The 24,454-nt window shown below is 38.9% G+C and overlaps 1 protein-coding gene across 3 annotated transcripts in view; it reads left to right on the top strand.

The window, feature by feature from the left end:
- The window catches only part of HPSE2 (heparanase 2 (inactive)), a 685,113-nt gene that overhangs the window by 493,281 nt on the left and 167,378 nt on the right, over positions 1-24,454 (top strand). For all 3 annotated transcript variants that reach the window (XM_068961588.1, XM_068961587.1, XM_068961586.1), the window contains one exon: positions 22,159-22,252. In XM_068961588.1, the coding sequence (XP_068817689.1) occupies positions 22,159-22,252 (94 nt within the window). The remainder of the gene's footprint in view (positions 1-22,158; positions 22,253-24,454) is intronic.

The following is a 24,454-nucleotide window of genomic DNA, read 5'->3' as shown; positions in this document are numbered from 1 at the left end:
AATTAGGGTGGGTGATACAGCTTGGACTGTTTCTGGATTCATAACTGTATTACTGTAAATCATTGTGGGCACAGTCAGTTAAAAGTTCACAAAGGAGGAAGCTATTTAGAATAGGAAGAGAGAAATAGAGGAATCTATCTAGAGGTTTATACAACCATTGGAAACCAGTGTTGGCAAGCCAGTGCCAACTTTCTTTGCTGGTTGACCATCTTTTGAGTGCTTGATTTTTATCACCAGGGACCTAGTGGGGTTTTGTTTATGTGTTTTGTATAAGCAAAGTACCTAATAATTTACAGTGATCCAGTGATTTCTCAAGGATTTGAATCTAGTCACAAATTATATCACCTGGGATGCTGATTAAAAACGTAGATTCAAGAGCTCCACCCAGAGTGAGGGAATCTACATTTAGCCTGCTTTCTACAAAGGAGGTTTGTATATTGGAGTGTGAATATCATTACGGATAGGTACCAGAGATATGTATGTTAATTAACCCTACAAGTGGTGGTTGTATATCAACTGTGGGAAATATGACAGATAATGCTTTAATCCAAGAGAATAACTGATGGATTTTTATCTGTGGAGAATTTTAATTGCTTAGAGCATCAGGGATTTTCAACCTATAGACCATAGGCCAAATCCAGCCCATCATGGGTTTTTGTTTGGCCACCCGGTTTTACAAAATGTTATTTGTATTTGTAAATGACTGGAAAAATCAAAGAAGAAAAATACTTGTCACATGTGAAAATTCTATGAAATTTAAATTTTAGTGTCCATAAATAGTTTTATTGGAATACAGCTATGCTTATCAGTTTTTGAATTGTCTATGGCTGCTTCTGCATTACAAGAGCAGAGTTACAGTGTTGCAGCAGAGACCATATAGCCCCCAAGGCCTAAATTACTGATTACTAAATTACTGATCTGTGTCTTTCAAGAAAAAGTCTGTAGATGCCTGGGCAAGGCTATAGGCTTTCACCAAACTGTGCAGGCCAATCAATCTCCTGATAACCCCAAGGCTGTTTCCACTTCTCTACCTCCCCCAGCAACCCCCCTATGCACAGAGAGAGACACACACACACATACATTCTGTCTCTCACTCACACACACACATACACCCTGACTGAATGTCCATCAGTAAAGCCCTGGACTGTCTTGTTCATTGTGAAAGAAGAAAGCAAAACTGTCCTGTTCTCACTTTAAAAGATTCTGTAAGTTTACCTGTGAACTATTCTGTGATCTTTGGGAAATCTGTTCTGGAAATATCAGTAACTCTCATTATATTAATTCAACCCTTACCAACACTTGGTGCCACTTAGAAGAACTGATTTTAGCCCCAGGAAAACATAAAAATGTCTAAAAAGTCTTAAAAGGGGAAATCCATTTACGACAAGCTAAAGGTTAATGGATTCATTATTCAACCTCAAATTGTATTGTATCAAATAAATCATCTGATACAACAAAGAAAAGAGTGTTTTTAAAGTTGATAAGAGAATAGGGCTTCCTGAAGCTTTCACAAATATTTAATAAGATTAAAGATAGATTTTGGAGAAAAGAACATAAAGCAGAAAAGAAAACTAAGGGGCTTTGCTTTGTTTTATGTATATAGAGAGCCAGATAATCTATGAATTATTGAGTGCCTTTTTTTTCACAGCTTCTCTCAACCTTATTTCTGGTCACTTTTCTGTCCAATAGCAAAATGATACAAATAAATAAATGAGGAAGTAAGAGTAAACAGAAAACAGAGTTAGAAGAAAATAAAGCAATGGAAAAGATTAACACTCTAATGTATATCAATGGCTATATTCTCTTGTTAGAGATACACCGCAGATTTGATTTTCTGCTTTCAAATATCCAAAAAATAGAAGAAACTATAATTGTCCATGAGTCAAAACCTAAACTAATTTTTCTTTAAAAAAATATCATTTTCCTGATACTAAACCTTGAGATAAATGTTCCTGGTAGGTCCTCATAAAAAGTCTTACTATCTGATGAACATGGATGCTCTTTTATGCATGCACACACACATACATGTACATATATAATATAGATGTTTTTGTCTATCCTATTCTTCCAAAAACATGGATACAAAACCTACATTAAGGTAAAGGCATGGTATAGGGTCTGAGGCAGTACAAAATAATAATTTCTTGATCTCATAAATAAATGAAGGTGTGAAAGATCAAACTCAAATAGGAAACTTACATGAGATCCTTGGGCAAGTTATTTTGTTTTGCTTTCTTCATGTGTTGAATATATTCCTGTGTGCATCTGTTGGACAACACCATGTGAAAGTGTTATTTTCTCAGTCATGTCTGACTCTTTGCAACCCCACAAACTATACTCCACCTCTGTCCACAGAATTTGCCAGGCAAGAATACTGGAGTGGGTTGCCATTTTAATCTCCAGGAGATCTTCCCAACTCAGGGATTGAACCCAGGTCTCCTGCGTTGCAGGCAGATGCTTTACTGTCTGAGCCACCAGGGAAGCCCTACACAAACACAACTTCATTAATACCAACTGAAACGTAGTGGTCTCACACATATTGAGGGGATACCACTTGGTATAATTTCACTCTGCGTCAATGAGGAGACCTTGAGCTTTGGATATTGACAAGGCCTTCAGTTCAGTTCAGTCGCTCAGTCGTGTCCGACTCTTTGCGACCCCATGAATCGCAGCATGCCAGGCCTCCCTGTCCATCACCAGCTCCCAGAGTTCACTCAGACTCACGTCCATCGAGTCAGTGATGCCATCCAGCCATCTCATCCTCTGTCGTCCCCTTCTCCTCCTGCCCCCAATCCCTCCCAGCATCAGAGTCTTCCAGTGAGTCAACTCTTCACATGAGGTGGCCAAAGTACTGGAGTTTCAGCTTCAGCATCATTCCCTCCAAAGAAATCCCAGGGCTGATCTCCTTCAGAGTGGACTGGTTGGATCTCCTTGCAGTCCAAGGGACTCTCAAGAGTCTTCTCCAACACCGCAGTTCAAAAGCATCAATTCTTTGGCGCTCAGCTTTCTTCACAGTCCAACTCTCACATCCATACATGACCACAGGAAAAACCATAGCCTTGACTAGACGGACCTTTGTTGGCAAAGTAATGTCTCTGCTTTTCAATATGCTATCTAGGTTAGTCATAACTTTTCTTCCAAGGAGTAAGCGTCTTTTAATTTCATGGCTGCAGTCACCATCTGCAGTGAAAAGGCCTTAGAAATCATCTTAGTCAAAAATGGCAAATGTGTGACATGTGTGCCTATGTTCTTTATTCTCAGTACCATGGCAGACATTACTAATTGATCACATTAATACACAGGTGGATAATATAAAGTGGCAATAAGGCTACTTCTCAACAAAACCCTTAATACAAGTATTGTACCAAAATATCAGTGCTGGTTGGACTTCCATGGTGGTCAAGTGGTTGAGAATCAGACCGCCAGTGCAGAAGACATGGGTTCAATCCCTGGTCTAGGAAGAGTCCTCAAGCAACTAAGCCTGTCCACCACAATTACTGAACCCATGTTCTAGAGCCTGTGTTCTTCAATAAGAGAAGCCACAACAATGAGAAGACCATGCACCACAACTGGAGAGTACCCCCACTTGCCGCAACTACAGAAAGCCTGTATGCAGCAACCAAGACCCAGCACAGTGAAAAATAAATTTAAAACAATCAGTGCTGGCATGCCTTATAAGAATAAGAAGGCTTTTAATGGATTTCTGGTTTTAGTCCCAATATGTAAAGAGCTTAGAAGTTGTTACTGTCACTCACTGAACTATAAGAAACTCAACAATTTGATAATGAATGAATTTTCTTAGATCCATCAGAGAATTAAGATTGCAGGGCAAACCACCACCAAGAAATCTGGATAGAGATGTGAATCCAGAGAATCATCACCAAAATTTGCTTACCTAGAACAGAAAATTGTTATTGTTGTTGTTTAGTCACTAAGTCATGTCTGACTCTTTTGTGACCCCATGGACTGTAGCCAACCAGGCTCCTCTTCCATGGGATTTCCCAGGCAAGAATATTGGAATGAGTTGGCATTTCCTTCTCCAGAGGATTTTCCCAAAACAGGGATCAAACTTGAGTCTCCTATGTCTCCTGCTTTGCAAGTGGATTCTTTACCACTGAGCCAAGGGGGACACCCATAGGATGCTACCTGGACATCACTGGATCTTTTATTTAAGAGGATGGATAGAACTGAATCCAACAAAGAACCAGAACCTGTGCCATCAACATCAGGCATTGAAACTGTAGCTTGTCCTCCGTCTCATATTGCTGATGATCCTTTCGCTCGATTGTCTCCCACCTCTTCTCCTCCAGTCAATAACCCTTCTTGCCTGTTCATTCGATGATGCCAGCCCCTGTATGCCAGCTGTTGAACTGCTACTGTACATTAGCTTCTCTATTTGAAAGGGGATGTTCTGCTAAAATGGTGGAGGGAATTTTATTGTTTCTAGGAGAGTGATGCCTAAGCATTTCTCCTAAGCGGTCTATCTAGCTATCTTCTGGTAATAAGCTGTAATGTAGTCAAAGATATTTAAAATCAAAAATCTAATATTTAAGCTCCCTCATTTTTATGGAGGACTCATATCATCTGGTTATATGTGCCTGATTTGTCTTTCAAAAACAGAGGGAGCAGAAAGCCGTTTTTAAGCATACAGGAATTTAGGGAAAATTTAGCTATGCACGAGGCTTTGTAGAAAAGTCTACTTGAAGATGAAGCAGCCAAACAAAAGGAATCATGATGGAGAAATTATGGTAAAAGAATTGATTGTAAATATCAAATGAATTTTCTGTATTTAAACATTCAGATTAAAAATTACAATTCAAATTGTTGCCAGCATTTGATGTTGTCAGTGTTTCAAGATATTGCCATTCTAATGGATGTACTTGAATGATACAACAAATTTTGCTGATGGTACATCACTATGCAATGATTCTAAATTGTCACTGACAGCGCTATCAAAATCTCACAGGGAGAAATCAAGCCCTGAGCCTTTGGAGTGGGAGCACTGACTCCAAGACCCTAGACTATCAGAGAATTAACTCTTGGGAGTATCAAATAGAAATTACACAATGGAAACCACTTGAATACAAGACCTGCCATCACCCAACCACCAGTAGTACCCTGTGCAGGACGCCTCATTTAAACAACAAACAAAACGAAAATACAAACCCTATCATCAGCAGACAGGATTACCATCTCACTTAGCCTTGCCTATCAGAGGAAAAACAAATAAACAGACAACAACAACAACAAAAAAAACTCAGTACAAATTTCACCCTATATGAAGCTTTCACAGACCGCTGGACCAACCTTAGGCAGGCAGAAACCAAAAGGAAGAAAGAATTCAACCTTGAAGCCTGGGGAAAGGATACCTCAAACACAGTAAGTTAAAAAATAATAATAATAATGAAAAAGCAGAGAAATACTACACAAATGAAGGAAAAAACTAGAAACACAGAAGTCCAAACAAATGAAGAAGAAATAGGCAAACTACCTGAAAAAGAATTCAGAATAAGGTAGTAAAGATGATCAAAAACCTTGAAGACAAAATGGAAAAAATGCAAGAATCAATTAACAAAGACCTAGAAGAATTAAAGAATAAACATACAGAGACAAACAACACAATTACTGAAATTAAAAATACTCTAGAAGGAATCAGTAACAGAATATCTGAAGCAGAAGGACAGATCAGTGAGCTGGAAGATGAAATGGTGAATAACTTCTAAAGAGCAGAATAAGATAAAAAGAATGTGTGTACACCCATGGTGGATTCATGTCAATGTATCGCAAAACCAATACAGTATTGTAAAATAAAGTAAAAATAAAAATTAATTAAAAAAAAAAAAAGAATGAAAAGAACTGAGGATAGTCTCAGAGACCTCTGGGACCATATCAAATGCACAAACATTTGAATTATAGGGATCCCAGAAGAGAAAGAGAAAGGGTATGAGAAAATGTTTGAAGAAAATTATGGTTGGAAATTTTCCCAACATGAAAAAGGAAATAGTTAATCAAGTCCAAGAGGCACAAAGAGTCCCATACAGGATAAACCCAAGGAGAAACATGCCAAGACACATACTAATCAAACTAACAAAGACTAAACAGAAAGAAGGAACATTAAAAGCAGCAAGGGAAAAGCAACAAGTAAAATATAAGGGAATCCCCCATATACTTAACAGCTGATCTTTCAGCAGAAACTCTGCAGGCCAGAAGGGAATGGCAGTATATATTTAAAGTACTGAAAGGGAAAAATCTACAATCAAGATTACTGTACCTGGCAAGGATCTCATTCAAAATTGATGGAGAAATAAAAAGCTTTTCAGACAAGTGAAAGTTAAGAGAATTCATTACCACCAAATCAGCTTTACAACAAATGTTAAAAGGACTTATATAGTCAAGAAATACAAGAGAAGAAAAAGCTACAAAATCAACCCCAAACAATTAAGAAAATGGCATTAGGAACATATATATCAATAATTATTTTAAATGTAAGTGGATTAAATTTTCCATCCAAAAGACACATACTGGCTGAATGGATACAAAGATAAGACCCATATATATACTATCTACAAGAGACCCAATTCAGATCTAAAGACACATATAGACTGAAAGTGAGAAGATGGAAAAATATATTCCATGCAAATGTGAAGCAAAAGAAACCTGGAGTAGCAATCCTCATATCAGACAAAATAAACCTTAAAATAAAGAAAATTACAAGAGATAAGGAAGGACACTACATAATGATCAAGGGGTCAATCCAAGAGGAAGACATAACAATTATAAATATCTATGCACCCAACATAAGAGCACTTCAATACATAAGACAAACACTAATAGACACAAATGGAGAAACTGACAGTAACACAGTAACAGTAATAGACTTTAACACCCCACTCACACCAATAGGCAGATCATCAAAACAGAAAATTATAAGGAATCACAAGTCTTAAATGATACATTAGGTGAGATGGATCTCATTGATATCTTCAGGACATTCCATCTAAATGCAGAAGGACACACCTTCTTCTCAAGTGTATATGGAACATTCTCCAGGATAGACCACATCTTGGGTCACAAATCAATCTTCGATATATTTAAGAGAACTGAAATCATAACAAGCAGCTTCTCCAACCACAATGCTAAGAGACTAGATATCAATTACAAGAAAAAAACTGTAAGAAACATAAACACACAGAGATTAAATAACGAACAGGTCACTGAAGAAATCAAAAGGGAAATCAAAAAAATTCTAGAAACAAATGATAAAGAAAACGCAACAACTTAAAACTTATGGGATGCACCAAAAGCAGTTCTAAGAGGGAAGTAAGTATATAGCAATAAAATACTACCTCAAGAAACAAGAAAAATATCGAATAGACAGCCTAACTTTACACCTAAAACAGCTGGAAAAAGAACAAAAAAAAAATCCAAAATTAGTAGAGGGAAAGAAATCATAAAGATCCAAGCACAAAAAGAAATGAAAGAAGCAATAGTAAAGATTAATAAAACTAAAAGCTAATCCTAACCCTAACCCTAACCCTAATTTTTATATGGAAAACATAGGCAGAACGCTTGATGACATAAATCAAAGCAAGATCATCTATGACCCACCACCTAGAGTAATGGAATTAAAAACAAAAGTAAACAAGTGGGACCTGGTTAAACTTAAAAGCTTTTGCACAGCAAAGGAAACTATAAGCAAGGTGAAGAGACAGCCCTCAGAATGGGAGAAAATATTAGCAACTGAAACAACTGACAAAGGATTCATTTCCAAAATATATAAGCAGCTCATACAACTCAATGCCAGAGAAACAAACAACCCAATCAAAAAGTGGGTAAAAGACCTAAACAGACATTTTCCAAAGAAGACATACACATGGCTAACAAACACATGAAAAGATGCTCAACATCACTCATTATTAGAGAAACGCAAATCAAAACTACAATGAAATATCACCTCACACCAGTTATAATGGCCGTCATGAAAAAGTCTACAAACAGTAAATGCTGGAGAGCATGTGAAGAAAAGGGAATGCTCTTGCACTGTTGGTGGGAATGTAAATTGATACAGCCACTATGGAAGATGGTATGGAGATTCCCTAAAAGAATAGGAATAAAACTGGCATATGACCCAGCAATCCTACTCCTAGACATATACCCTGAGGAAACCAAAATTGAAAAATAGACATGTATCCCATTGTTCATTGCAGCACTGTTTAAATAGCTAGAACATGGAAGCAACCTAGATGTCCATCAACAGATGAATGAATAAGGAAGTGCTGGTACATATACACAATGACATATTACTCAGCCATAAAAAGGAACGCCTTTGAGTCAATTCTAATGAGGTGGATGAACCTAGAACCTATCATACAGAGTGAAGTAAGTCAGAAAGAAAAGGATAAATATCATATTATAATGCATATATATGGAATCTGGAAAAATGATACTGAAGAATTTATTTACAGGGCAGCCATGGAGAAATAGACATGGAGAATAGACTTATGGACATGGGGAGAGGGGAGGAGAGGATGAGATATATGGAAAGAGTAGCATCAAACTTACATTATCTATGTAAAATAGATAACAGGAATTTGCTGTATGGCTAATTCAGGGGCTCTGTATCAACCTAGAGGGGTGGGGTGGGGAGGAGACAGGAGAGAGGTTCAAAAGGGAGGGGATATATGTATACTTATGGCTGATTCATGTTGAGGTTTGACAGAAAACAACAAAATTCTGTAAAGCAATTATCCTTCAATAAAAAAAAAAGAATGATGGAGTATACATACTTTTCCTTATTCCTCTGATTAAGTACAGAGGAAAAAACCTAGGTATTATTTATAAAACAAATATGAAAAAATTCTGAAAAGTGAAGACAGTAAGATAGGCTGGGAACCAGGGAACACTATAGTGGTGAGCTTACTGGTTTAGGGTTGTTTTTTTTTCCCCCTCTTATAGCCCAGACTTGGTTCTAGAAAAGCTGGCAACCCAGAAGCACCAACAGATCAAACAAAAAATGCGCCAAGAAAAGCCTGCTCTCTCTAGCCAAAGGACCAGGAAAAGAACAAGCTAGCAAAACAGAAAACTTTTAGACAGTAACCACTCTACTCTAGTCGCACAACCACAGGGGGAAAAAAGTGCAGTACCATCCCCACCCCTACTCCTGCCAGCAAAAGCCAAGCAGGAACCCAGGACTCTTATCCCAGAGGGGCTATAATACAGTATGTCTGTGCCTCCATCAGTGAACACCTAGTGAAGAATGCCAGGGCTTTTCATTACTGCTAGGTTGTAATAAAGATCCTCCTCACCATCCCCACTCATTGTTACTGGAGACCAAATGGAGAGCTGGGATTCCCACACTCAGCTGTTAGAAATGAGGTGCCTCTTCCCGCTCCCTGGGGTGCTATCAGAGGATACCCAGTGAAGAGTTAGGCCTTTTACCACCACCCAGCAGTAATGCGACTACTCCCACTCTTGTGAGTGGATGCCATGTGGGAAGAAGGAACAAGGCACTCCTACCCTTGAAGTCAGGCTAGTATATCAGTGGAAGCTAATGGGGAGCTGGAACTCTTACTCCCACACTCCAATAAGGAAGTTCCCTGATCCCTGAGTGTTATGGAGGACAACGGGGTGCCTAGACTTCTACCCGTACCAGGCAGTAACAAGGCAGTATTCCTTCCTTATCCTTTCTGAGTGGTGTCATAGGAGGCCAACCAAAATAAAAGATTTAAGACCCAGAGTCCTATGATGCAATACCCCAAATGACTAAATATCATGTGAAAATCACTTGTTATACCAAGAACCAGAGGAATATCAACTTGAATGAGAAAAAGCAATCAATAGATGCCAACATCGAGATAACAGAGATGTTCAAAATACAAGGCTGTTAAAGCAGCTGTCATAAAAGTATTTCAATAAACAATTACAGGTATTCTTGAAACAAATATTAAAAAAAAGAAAGATAACAAATAAGTAGGAAGTCTCAACAAATAAATGAATGAAGAAGAACCAAATTGAAATTTTAGAATTGAAAGTACAAAAAATGAAATTAAAAAACTCAGTGGATAGGCTCAACAACAGAATGAAGGGAAAAGATGAAAAACAATCAGTGAATCTGAAGATACAATAACAGAAATTACCTAATCTTAACAACAGAATTTTAAAAAAAAACATTGACTGGGTTAAAAAATAAAAATGAACAAGAGTCTCAGAGATCTGTAGGACCAAAAGATTTAACATTTATGTTGTTGAAGCCCCAGAATGAAAGCTGGTGAGACTAAAAAAATACCTAAAGAAATAATGGCTAAAACTTGCTATAACTGGGCAAAAGACGTAAACCTTTAAATTTAACAAGCTGTGTAAACCCCAGATACAGTCAAAGAAATCCGTACCAAGATACACCATACTCAAACTGCGGAAAGCTGAAGACTGAAAAATCTTGAAGCCAGTGAGAAAAATGGCACCTTGCATGGGTTACTCAGGTGCTTCAGTCACGTCCAACTCTTTGTGACCCTATGGACTGTAGCCCCCAAGCTCGTCTGTCTAAGGGATTCTCCAGGTAGTACTGAAGTGGACTGCCATGCCCTCCTGCAGGGGATCTTCCCAACCTAGGGAGCAAACCTGTGTCTCTGTGTCTCCTGCATTGACAGGTGGGTTCTTTACCACTAGCATCACCTGGGAAGCCTGGCACTTTACTTATAGGTTAAAAAAAAAAGAAAAAGAAAAAAATTTTAATGATGGCAGATTTTTTTTTTTTAATCAAAAATAATGAGGCCAGAAGAGAGTGGCAGTTTTTAAGGGCTGAAGGAAAGAATTGTCTACCTATTCTGTATCCAGCAAAAATACCTTTGGGGAATGAAAGGGGAATCAAGACTTTTTCAAGTGATGGGAGACCAAGAGTTTGTTGACAAAGACCTACCTAAAAGAATGGTTAAGATAAGTTTTCTTTAAAAAAAGAATGATAAAAGATGGAAACTTGGAGCATCAAACAGGAAGAAAGATAAAAAGGCAAAGGGTGAATAAATACAATAGATTTTCTTTCTCCTCTTGAGTTTTCTAAACTATGTTTGATGGTTGAGACAAAAATAACAGTCTATTGTGATTGTAAAAATATAGGAATAATGCCCTTACCTTTCACAGAGGCAGTTGATATATACTATCTAAAAAAGTTGGACATAGTAAAAGCAAAAGCATGAATCCATTAAAAAAAATGTATAAAAAGCATTTTAAGGAACTAGTGTCTGATATATAACATAATATATAATGTCACTCTAAAATTGTTGATATTAGTATTTTTATTATTCCTATATGTGTGTATACATGTATATGTATGTATATACAGATGCATGTATACAGACATACAGAACTGACTGGCATGATTTTCTCTGAATGCTGATAAAGTTGGTGCACTGAGATTTGGTTTAATCACCAAATTCTTTATACTTTTTGTTGTCATGTTTAAGTTTTAAAATGTGTGTATTTTTTAACAGAATTATTTTTATTATATTTTAAAATCATGACTCAAAAGAATAATTTAAAATAATTTAAAGGAAAATTGTAAAATATTAATGATACTCAAATTTAATTATACAAAAATGCAAATACTGAAATTTAAAATAGTTTCTTTGGGGGCTCAATTCACATTCCTTACAACACAAAAACCAACCTTATATTTATCCCAATCTTGAAATCTAATTAATAGATGGATACCTCTCTCCCCCTCAGTCTGTCCCTCTTAATACAAATAAACACATATACACACATGCATGTTGTTCATGATAAATGTTATCATGTTCATGATAAATAGTTTATTTTAAGCCCTTACATGGGGAGAGCCAGCCTTCCTTTAAAAATGAAGACATGGCTATTGTTTTGAAAAGAATTATATTGGTGTAAGGCTTTTCTCTACATGCAATATTCTACACAGTGACTATACTTCAAGGTGTAGCTCTGTGACATGGAGTTTGCTGGGAATAAACATTAAATGTTGTTTTCTAGTCGCTGAGTTATGTCTGACTCTTTTGCGACCTCATGAATTGTAGTCCAAACAAGCTCCTCTGTCCATGGGATTTCCTAGGCAAGAATACTGCAGTGGGTTGCCATTTCCTTCTTCAGGAGATCTTCCTGACCTAGGGATCAAGCCCATGTCTCCTGCATTGGCAGGCAGATTCTTTACCACTGAGCCACCCGGGAGGGAACCAAAATATACAGAGTATTGGTGAATGCAGCTAGAGTAGCAGTTTGTGTGTGTGTGTGTGTGTGTGTGTGTGTGTGTGTGTGTGTGTGTGTGTGCGCGCGCGCGTGCACACGCATGTACAGTTATGAGTGCTGGGTGTCTAGAAATAAGCAACATCATCATACAGAGGAGAGTTGAACCTCTGGTTTTCCTGCTTGTGTGATACACATGCCAGTTAGGACGTGTGATTTCATTGACAATATTGATGCTGAAATAAATCTACCTCAAACTATGGCTGGCCTTCAGATGAAAACTCGGGTTTTCACCAGAGGCCTAGTGGAGGATACTGGATGTAAGTCAAAAGGCTGCCACCCACTGATACGTAGCTTCCATTAACTGACCTCCCTTCCAATATTCTAGAATCCATGTCCTCTCTGGTCATTAGTAATCACCTTAATCACTGTTTCACCCTGAACTCAGTTTGCCTAGATATAGAAGAATAAGAATCATCTCTTCCCCTCCTCAACTGTCCTTGCATGATATTAGAATTCAGCCCATTGTTGACAGTTACCTAGTCAATTCAAACTAGAATTCTTACCTAGAGTTCTCTGGGTTAATCTTTTTATTTTCATAACAGGGACCATTTTCTCTCAAAGGACAACCTTTTTATTATACACTGTTGATCAAACAGGTTGGTGTAATGGAGCTTCGTAGTAATGAATACATATGTACTAGGAAATATAACAACATTGTTTTCTTATAAATAAACCCCCAAATCTCAGTGGCTTAACAATTAGACGTTTGTTTCTCACTAATGTCACATTCAGTGCTGAGGCACCTGGTGGATGGCCTTTTATGTGATTTTTCAGGACCCTGATTTTGTCCATCATGTGACTTCTCCTTGGAGACTCTTCTATTCACCTGGCAATGGAGGAAAGGATACATAAGGAAGGACATGGCTTTTTAATTTCTGTTCAGAAGTGATACACATCTCCAGCTACTTTAGCCTACGGTGACACATCACTTGTGCTCACAATGCTTTGACCTGTTAGTCTGATGGACACCCCTTTTGTGATCTAGGTAGAGATATAATAGGTTCTGGCTAGGCTGCTGCTTCTTGTACTCAGCTCTGCACTGTGGAAGGGGAGCACGAAATTTGGGTGGTCAATAAATTATCTCCACCCTCTCCGGAGGAGCAAGCCCAGGTAAATGGGCTCACCTCAGGTGCCATGCCTTTCTCAAGGATCACAGCTTGAGTTGGCTACTGTCTGATCAAAGAGTTGTTATGTATTTTGCGTTCAATTTTGAGTTGTCTGTGACTAGAGGGTAATTCTAATCTATTTCATGCTGGCTGGAACAGGAAATACTACTTAACTTGGTTTTAACCCAGCGTTTCTTAAACTTATTTTTGACAATAGAGCCCCTTTTCTTCATATAACTATTACTGATAAAAAATACTTTGAAAAACACTTGCAAGAAAAAGAGTAAAGTTATACCATCTCCATTCCTTTACTTATCTCCCCAGGTTTTTGCTTTTGTTACTGTTTTGCTTGTGGTTGTATTTGTTGTAATTGTTTCATTTCCTTTATCTCAGTATTGTTTAGGTGTTCAGGATAGTTGAAATAGGTAAGCCTGAAGGAAGTTGAAAAGCAGCAACTTGATTACAGATAGATGAAGTAAGCACAGTAGCCTTCATGGCCCTCACACTTGGCAGAGCAGAGTAGAGGGGGAAGTTTTTGGTATCTGTTGCCTAGCATCTACTTGGTCTCTGGTTTTCTAGTTACTATGTTTCTTTTCTTCTTCTCTTGCGTTGGATCTTCATTGCTCTGCTGGGGCTTTCTCTAGTTATGGGCGAGCGGGGGCCACTTTTGATTGTGGTGCATGGACTTCTCATTTAGGTGGCTTCTTTTGTTGCAGAGCACGTGCTCTGGGGCACAAAGGCTTCAATAGTTATGGCACACAAGATTAGTTGTTCCAAGGCATGCGGAATCTTCCTGGACCAGTGATCAAACTCATGTCCCCTTCACTGGCAGGCAGATTCTTATCCATCTTTGAGCCACAGGTTATAATCTGCAAAACAGTGTGTGTTCAGGAGGTTAAATGAGACACCATATGTAAAATAGCTAGCAAAAAAAAGGAATACATACATGGCTCCTCCCTTCCTCATTCTCCTTTCTATGTTTTCCTAGTTAGTAATGCACTAATTATAGTCAGGTTAGTTGTGCTCTTCAGCTACAATGGCACTTATGAGAAGAGGTCAGGAAAAGATTGTGGTAACTGTATAAGCTCCCAGTTTACAAACACTGAATGAAAATAAATACTGCACATAGATGGTTAGATTCTAGTAACTTAGATCCTGCCAATCCTATTATTAATGACTCACAGTTAAACTGACCAGGAAGCTAATGACTTAAGCTTCAAGCCCTTCCCTTGCATTGATTCCTAGGAATGCCGGGAGTTGCTCAGAACTGTAGGATGTTCTACGTGGTGAGGGGGAAGCATTGCTGTGTAAACATTTCTGGTAAATTGCATAAAGATGGCTCAGAAAAGAGGGATTTGAAAGAAGTTTCTGGGAGTTTGTTGTGATTTATTTTGTCATTCTAAACAAATGTTTGCTTTTGTACCTAATTTTGTGTTTTGTACTTCTGATTTCCTTTTCTTAAAGAGGGTCCCACAAATTGTTTACATTTCAGACTCAAAACACACAGATACACCCCTGCTCACACTTTTGGTTCCATCACATGCTACTACTCTGGAAATTCCCAGAGTCGCCCCCCTCAGAGCACTCTGCAGATGGCTTTCCTTTCCCTCTCCTTCCCTGCTCCCCTGGAGCGCTCCTTAGGCTGCTAGGATCAAGGGCCAGCTGTTTGAGTCCCTGCCAAGACAATGTGTCTCTCCACATGCATTGTGTTCACTGGGGAGAATGATTAGGGCTTGAAGCTCAGGACCCAAAGTGTGCAAGGAATTAGGAGAGAGAAAAGTTCAAGAAAATTAGGCCCTTGTGACTGTACTCAAGACTCAGGCCCACTCTTTTGGTGAATTGTGGGTTAGATTATACAGATACCCATGTTTTCATTAAATATATCTTTTGAGTACCCGTTACGTGCCTGAGGGATTGCCTGCCACCTTGACTGGTACTTGTATAATTTTTCAATGATAACATTTTACCAAACTCTGAAATTCCTGTACCACAACCCTTCAGGCAGTTGGGTGACTCCTTTATAGATAATATAAGAACTGGTTGAAGAAAGCCAAAAGACACCTACATTTCATAGGACCTTTTTTCCCTAACAGCACTTATTTCATCCAAGCTCTACTTCTCAAAGTAGTTCTGAACACAAGATAATAATGTTGACACATAGCAAAGAAGATCAAGAATAGTGCAGCCTCAGAAAGAAAACCAAAGGTAAATATGAGAATGTGCTCAGTAGGAACCCAGAGGGAGGCCCTTGGAGGAGGGGAAGATAACAATTTATAAAGCTTTGGAGAGTCTAGCATCAGCCTCTCCAGTGTTTGACTTCAAGGTGTCAGAATAGCTTTTATAGGTCAATAGGGTTGTTCTAGTGATTATCCAAACTTCTCTCCCATCCAGTGGGGAAGGCCCCAGTTTTATGGCATTACCTGCCAAGGCAGGAGCCAGGGTGTTAGAACTCTAAGTAGACAGCCCCTCCTCCCTGAAAGCAGCAGGCAGCAGAATAGGTCCGGAAATTCCTGAGCTTTGGAAAGCCAGCACTAATGCAATTACCTGAAATAAAAGAAGAGGTCAGATAATAAGGGGCAAAGGTTTTTCCTTTTAAAGTAAAGAGCCAGGTAAACAAAACCAGCTGCCCCTGGAGCCAACAAGCTCTCCTCATTAAATGTTTTAAGAGGCTAATGGGCATAAGTGGCTAATTGGAGTACAATCCTGAAGACTAAATCTAGAGGCCTAGAAAGGGGGAAGGGGACTCAGGGTTAAGCAAAGAAAAAAGGAGATGAGACCTGCTCCTGGCAGAGGATCCCTATCTGGCCAGAATGGAATGGAAATAAGAATAAGATGATTTCATCTGGAGTCTCTAATATTTGTTTGAATCTCTGTGATACTGGCTTCTTGAGAATCAGCTGGGACAATTTTATATGCTAGTGGAATAGGATCTGGAGTAAGTTTTTAAAATAACTAATTATGGGAAATTTTATTTATGTTTACTATGAAAAGTCTGAAAGGGTACAAGTCAAAATGTTAACAATGAGTTTCTCTAGGTGTTGGACTTACACCTTTTCATTTTCATCTTTTAATTTTTTGTGCATTTCCTATTTTGTCTATAATGAGCACTTGTTTCTTTTATAATAAACAGATAAAGGGCAGACTTTTAAATAAGATGAAAAGCATTAAACTAAAAATAAAATCTAGAACAAAAGAGAGCAAGAGAGTTGGTGAATGAATTGGTAAGTAGTTCCAATTACTTTGTATACTCTGTCATCTTTGCTACCTTCCCAGGTATGTGCTTGGCATGAGCTGCCGATCTGGAGGCCAGCAGAGGAAGGGGTGATGGTCACTGGTACTGAGCCAGACAGGCTCTTTGTCCATGTCCACACCATTGTCCACAGAATGGTTTCAAGCCCATTGTGTTTGTAGTAATAATTCACGTAAAGGGTATTTCTGCACAGCCTCTCCTTGCTTCAGCTTTTAGTTGAATAGCTCAGCCATTTGTGGTGTGATCCTAAGCGATGCTGAGATTTCAAGAGAGCTTAGAGGAGGGCTATGATTTAGAGGAGGACCTAAAATTATCCGTCTAAGCATTTCTAGAACCAACCATCCTGCCAGGTTTGTGTGGAAGATGCCAAAGCACATCTTACTGGCAGATTCCCTTCCTCTGTCTTTCCCTTCCTTTCCTCTCTGATTTTGTTTGGTCCTCTGGTGCCTTTGTAGCTGTCACTAAGCTAGTTAATTCTGGAGAAGAAACCTTAGCAGCTCAGAATCATCTTTACCCTCCCAGTTGGGAGGACAGAGGAAAGCACAGAGAGTTGCCCCCATCACTGGACAGTCAGCTGGAATCCAGTCCCACTTCCACTTACCCAGTCTTGATTAGAAATCACCATCTTTTCCATTTTTTACAATTTATTCTTTCCAAGTGGTTATCATAGACTCTTATGTCCAAATCTAACTGATATATTGAGCCCTTTATCATAGGCAGCCACTATCAGAGAGCCAAATCTCTGGAAAAGGCAACATTTTTCAAATAACTACAAACTGCTAACACTGAATGTTTTCTAAGAAGCTTCACATATATAAAGTGCAGCAAGCTAGTTGTCCCAGGGTACCCAAGAAAAAGGCTCAGGTATTCATCAACTCATACCTATGGTTCAGTTGTCTCCTCTCTTAAAACAGAATACTAAATTCTGTAGGACCAGAGTTCTTATTGGCAAATAGATGGGGAAACAGTGGCTGACTTTATTTTTCTGGGCTCCAAAATCACTGCAGATGGTGATTGCAGCCATGGAAATTAAAAGCCCCTTACTCCTTGGAAGGAAAGTTATGAGGAACCTAGACAGCATATTCAAAAGCAGAGGCATTACTTTGTCAAAAAAGGTCCGTCTAGTCAAGGCTACTGTTTTTCCAGTAGTCACGTATGGATGTGAAAGCTGGACTATAAAAAATGCTGAGCACCTAAGAATTGATGCTTTTGAACTATGGTGTTGGAGAAGACTCTTGAGAGATCCTTGGACTGCATGGAGATCCAACCAGTCCATCCTAAAGGAGATCAGTCCTGGGTGTTCATTGGAAGGACTGATGCTGAAGCTGAAACTCCAGTTCTTTGGCTACCTGATGAGAAGAGCTGACTCACTTGAAAAGACCCTGATGCTGGGAAAGACTGAAGGCAGGAGGAGAAGGGGATGACAGAGGATGAGATGGTTGGATGGCATCACTGACTCAATGGGCATGAGTTTGAGTAAACTCTGGGAGTTGGTGATGGACAGGGAGGCCTGGCATGCTGCAGTTCTTGGGGTTGCAAAGAGTTGGACACAGCTCAGTGACTGAATTGAACTGAAAGTTCTTATTTCCATAGTACAATATAAATGTGGATTTATGTTTGCAAATGAGAGTTGGTGAAACTTCATGGTAATATGGGATTCCTTTGGCATCCAGATGTGAATCTGACTCAGACTGCTATTATTAAAAAGACAGGGTGGGATGATTTGGGAGAATGGCATTCTATCATGTATACTATCATGTAAGAATTGAATCGCCAGTCTATGTCTGACGCAGGATACAGCATGCTTGGGGCTGGTGCATGGGGATGACCCACAGAGATGTTATGGGGAGGGAGGTGGGAGGGGGGTTCATGTTTGGGAACACATGTAAGTATTAAAGATTTTAAAATTTAAAAAAAAATGTGAAAAAATAAAATAAAAAAAATAAATAAATAAAACTGGGAAAAAAAAAAAAAAGTCACTGTGATGGTCAGGCTGGGGAAGGGACTCTTATTCAGGCCAAAGACAGAGGCAATGTTCAGGGCCACAACTGAGAAGCTTTTAGAGGGTCTCCCATCTCTGTTAACTTCTCTGATTCTCTGAGAGAGCTCATCTATGGCCATGACTTCATTCATTATTTACAAACTGAAGACCAGAAAACAGCGAGGTCAGCATTTTCTCTCTCAACTTTTCTCTATGCTGACTTCACATACCTACAAGGAACTGTTTTCTCTCGATATTCTCTGTGTCTTTGATATCTCAGGCAGAATAATTTCTCTCCTTTGACAAACCCAAAACCTAGTCTGACTAGCTGACATGTCCTTGGCACCAATGTCCTCTAAGACATCCTCTCTCATAAGCTCACGATCGTCACTGACTCCCTTCCCATCTCTCCTACATTCTACAGCTTCATTTTATTAGTTCTTTCTTCACAGGCTCTCACTTTTACTTTTTCTGTGACCTCTCTTACTTAGACTCAGATTCCTTCTTGCCTGCACTGTTGAGATAAGATAACCTTGTCACACTGGTTTCCTGCCTAGAATTCTCTAGGCTCTCGTCTAATTCATGGCCCTCAGGATAGCCTGAGACCAACTGAGAATGATTGAATCCAGCTTGTTAGGTTAAGAGTGGGGCCAAGAATAGGCTCTAAAAAGCTTAAGCTAAAGTTTTTACTGGAATTCCTCCCCAACATGTCACATGAAGGAGGAGCTGGACTATTCCTAGGTCCAAGAAAACAGCTGTTGAGTGAACAGTAAGAGGAAGCCAATTTTAGACCCATGGTAGAAGAACCTTTCCTGGGTTCGAGCTGTGCTACTGTGGCTCCGTACTAGTAGGGTATGAGAGTCGATTCCCTGTCCCAGATAATCATTCTCAGGGATGTTGTCACTGGCTTACCTACTTTAGACCGCATGACCACTAAGATCTTTTCAGACTCCAAACTTTTGCAGCATAATCACAGCCCACCCCATTTCATTCTCTCTCTCTCTCTCTCTTTCTCTCTTCCTGCCCACCTACTGGAAATCCAGAGTTTGTTTTTGCTCCTCCATAATACGCTCATTCCAGATCCTACAGTGGATGAACAATGTCTTTCTCCAGATAGGTGTTTCCCTGCTCACCCCATCCCATGGCTTTTTAGTTTGGGTTGCTACCACCTTGGATATTTAAGTAACCTGGAGGACAGATTTGGTTATTGAATACCTTCCGTGTGCCATGTTCTGTTCTCAGCATTTCCCCTGATTTTTATTCACAGGGTACAGTAACCCTGTGAAAATATATGTTTGGGTTCTTTTTAAACCAATTTTAAAGAAGGGGAAGCCTAGTATCATGTAGGTAGTATATGGCAACGCTGAGCTTAAACCAAGGCTTTAAGTTTTGTGTGCTTGAGAAAAGTGACCAGAGGAAGCAGGGGAAGAGTGAGGTCCCTCAAGCGTGGGTCATGGACTGTGTGGGGTAGGATGCGTGTTCACAGGGAATCCTACACATTGAAAGAGTACATCTGGCACTTTTATCTCAAGGAGCATTAAACTATATGTGCTGCCAGCAAAACTTATATTTCTGATGTTTAAAATAGTTACTGGGAGCTAACAAAGAAAAAAGAGGCAACTATAATGTATTTGATCAAAACATAAAAGAACACTAATTACAGTACATTTTTAACATACACATAGTCATTATGTAATATAATACAAATATTTATGTCCTTCATTATGTGTTATATTAACATCGCACGAATTGTTTTATTTAAACACTGCAGTGTTTTCATATGCCTAGCTTTCAGGTAGTAAGCTGTCTAATCACAACTTAAAAACAATTGGAGGTGCTGACAGTGGAGTACTAATAGAGTTGTGAGGTGATGGATATGGACATTGCCAGCTCTGTGTGTTACACATAGTAAATGTTTATTGGATCTGAGTCTAGCATCTAGTACCAGGAATGAGGTGAAAGGTCCTGTCATTGGTTTGTTTTATTCCCTAATATAAGTAACCACCCAAATTTTCAAAAGCATGTACCCTTTGCCACAACAATCTCACTTTTAGAATTCTATACACATGTAATTTAGTCAGTCTCTTATTGTTTATGACTCCATCTTTGTGAGCTGAAAATTGAGAGAAATCAGAAAGAGCTAAAAGTTGTTGAATGCTTACTGTATGCCAGATACTTTAGGTTTATCTGCTTAATCTTCAAATAATCCTGGGAGGCAAATAGGTTACCTTCTTTTATGAATAAGAAAACTGAGGCCCATAAAGGCCAGGCATGCTGTCCAAGATCATATAGATAGTAAATATCTGATATGGAATTTGAATTCAGATATCTCTGGCTCCAAAACTTGGACTCTTTCCACTATACCAATGATTTAAACATTAGAGTCTGTGGAAATGTGTGACGTGGTGAGGGAGGCCAAGGGGAAGGCTGAATGGGAGGCACTCAGCTACCACCCACACTGCAACCAGAGCACCTGGTTCAAAGTGTGATTACAAGGAATTTTAACCATTCCACTATGTCACGTATTAGAATGGCAATTTAACATTACAAAGGATTTTCACATGGTTCTATAACATGTACTGAGAGGTTGGTGACTAACTAAAAATGGCATAGTCTATTATTATTCATCAACCAAGGAGACCTAAGTAGATTGGAAAAGGCACCCAGGAGTCATAAGTTTTGACTTAAATTAAATTGATTTAATTTGAAATTTTGCAAAGATGAGTATTGGGAGGTTTAAGATAATGAAGGTCACTTAACCTTGGACTTAGTCTTCAGAGTAAGAATTCTCAGAGAGTCCACACAAGGCCGGATGGACTTGTTTTGGTTGAATGTTAACAGTGTAGTGTCGGCACAACTCGATGTTTCACTTAAGCCATCTAACAGAACCAGGGACACTGCCACACTGAGGAGTGCCAGATGTTGCTATTTTAGGATAGAGCACCTGGACTTTAGTCTGTCTTTCTTGTTTGTTTATTCATATCCATTCATTTATTGTAGAGGTAGAAGGGGTTGAATACAAGGTATTTTGCCAGGGAAGTGAACTGGAGGTGAAATTTTTGCGACTCACTGACTGCACTAAAGCTGATTTTTTGTGGTTGGTGTTCTCTTATTTAAAGATGTGGAAACCTTTCAAAATGTTTGAGTAGTCTTGCAAACCTCTCACATACCTTTATTATTTTAAAGTGGGAGTAAGGATGGTATGGAAGGGATGTTAAATTACTTTCCCTATGGGGGCAACAAAGGAAGCTTTTCCCCATTACCCAATTCATGTTATGGATTCCGATCAGTTCCTATAGAGCAATAAATGCAGTTTCAATGGACAAAGGCTGAAAAAAATCACAGTATTAGCCCACAAATGGAGGTAAAAATAAAGAGGATAAGATGTTTATTTTTGTTTGAAAAGTATGCAGGATCCAAACTTTTTTGAATGGACAAGCTCAAGTGAACCCTGGGCTGCTGTTTCTCAGGCACCAGAGACCTCTGGCTAGAGAAATAGATTTGTAATCTCCTGCTTGAGATTTTACCTGATTCTTATTTTATTTTTATTCCAGTTGCTACATTGATGGCCGGGTGGTCAAGGTGATGGACTTCCTGAAAACTCGCCTGTTAGACACACTCTCTGACCAGATTAGGAAAATTCAGAAAGTGAGTAAAAATCTCTGGGGAAGAAGAGGAGAGAGTTTGGGAGTAAGGCAAGGACAGGTCACCGGGTTCCAGCTGGATGGTAGCACTGTGGATAGTACCGTCTAGAACTGCATGGCCACGAGCCACCTCTCACAGCTGATGATTGTTATTTATTGTTTTTCGATTGAGAAGGGTTTGAATGTGCCATATCCAGGTTTAAAAGCTCCTATATTTAATAACAAATACTTTGTAATAGTTTGCTTCTAAATTGTGAGTTTCTTAAGGGAAGGATAGGTTTACTTTCTTTTTGCAAGAGTTTATTTTGGATTAGTTTAAGGAGAGGATGATTACATTCATTTAATGGAATTGTGGTCTAGGGTATTGGCAGTTTTGAGCCACATGTACAGTACTCCTAGGCATCTTAGAATCAGCCAAGTAACATCTTACTTTTGTAGACATAGATTAAATTAAGCGATCACATGTAGATCATATTAGCAAGAAACCTGTGGTCAGTAGTTCTCAAACTTGAGTAAAATGAAAATCACTAGAGGCTGCTTGTAAAATTTCCACTCTCACTTCTGATGTTTTGACTTAGTGTGTCTGGAATGGATCCCAGACATCTCTGCCTTTTAATAGTCATCTGTCAAGTAATTCTACCCAATGCAGATCACATTTTGCAATACACTAAATTAGTTAAGTCTGAATTGTGAGGGTCTTATGTCTACAATTTCCATCTGCCTCTACAAAATAGTATCTCATCTTTCTTTAGTTTCCTAGTCAGGTACTTTTCCAAGGAAAAGTGAAGGTGAAAGTCGCTCAGTCACATCAGACTCTTTGCAACCTCAAGGACTATACAATCCGTGGAATTCTCCAGGCAAAAATACTGGAGTGGGTAGCCTTTCCCTTCTCCAGGGGATCTTCCTAACCCAAAGATCGAAACCAGGTCTCCTGCATTGCAGGTAGATTCTTTACCAGCTGAGCCACAAGGGAAGCCCTTTCCAGGGAACAAAGACCGTTTAAACCTTCAGCTTCCTCTTGGGCAGATTAAATATATCTTTGCAAAAAAAAAATAACAGGTAGGCCCCCACTAGTATGGGGTGAATGGGGGAAGTTCCCTGATAGTCCAGTGGTTAGGAATCCATGCTTTCAGTACCAAGGGTTTGGATTCAATCCCTGGTCCAAGAACTAAGATCCTGCAAGCCATGGCATGGCCAAAATATACATATATATATATATATATATATATATATATATATAGAATGGATGAATAAATGAATGGGTAAATAAACAAATGGCTCATTATAAAATAGTTGTGTAAGAAAATACTATTTGGAGCAATCATAGAAAAGCACTTAATGTCATACTCAGATTATAAATAACCCTTTGAGTCTTTAGAAGCTGTGAGGCCTCAGGACTTCTGAATTTCCGCATCCCAGTCTGATCCCTCTGGGGATCAGGTGTGTTGACCAGCACCCTTATCTGTCACTGTCTCCTAGTAGGAAATGTCTAGGAGAACTAAATGATTTGCAATTTCTGTCCATCTCTGCTTGACATTCACTTAGTTTTTAATATTTAACTACTATTTACTGAGCTTTTAGCAAGTAGCAGGCATAGTGCCAGCTGCTAAGGATACAAAATCGAATGAGACGTCTTTGCCCTTGATGAACTGTACAGTTTCAAAGTTTAATACTTTGAGCAAGCTGAAAAACATATTACCTAATGGAGTAGAATGTCAACCTATTAAACTCTAGAGTTTTCTCACAACATTATGCTAATCCAGTATTAGTTATTAGTCTCTAAAAACAGGGGAGAAAATTTCTTTCATTTATTCACTTGTTTATTCTTTCATTCAATGGATATTTACTGTTTACTGTGTTCCAGGTACTATTCTAAGTTTTTGTATTACAATAGTGTTCAACATAACAAGCCGCTATATTTTTAGTTTTTCCAGCTTTGAGTCTAGCAACCTGATCAAAGGATTATCACTGGAAGTAAAATGATTCAGGGTGTCATGGCACTGTGAGCGAAGGTTCTAACTGTGTTCATGTAATTCTTTAAGTAGAACTAGGTCAAAACCAAGACAAATGAGTCAGGAGTTAGATTCTCCTCTTTCTCCCCACTACTTACTACTCTCCACCACTGAATATTCCTTCACCATCACAGAATGTTCAGAGACTGAAATAAGAGGCTAAACTCACTTCCTGATTTGTCCAGGCAAGGCTG

Source organism: Capricornis sumatraensis, chromosome 23, assembly GCF_032405125.1.
Source record: "Capricornis sumatraensis isolate serow.1 chromosome 23, serow.2, whole genome shotgun sequence".
Classification (NCBI taxonomy): Eukaryota; Metazoa; Chordata; class Mammalia; order Artiodactyla; family Bovidae; genus Capricornis; species Capricornis sumatraensis.
The sequence above is the reverse complement of the archived record's forward strand: the minus strand, read 5'-3'. Positions and strand labels throughout refer to the sequence as shown.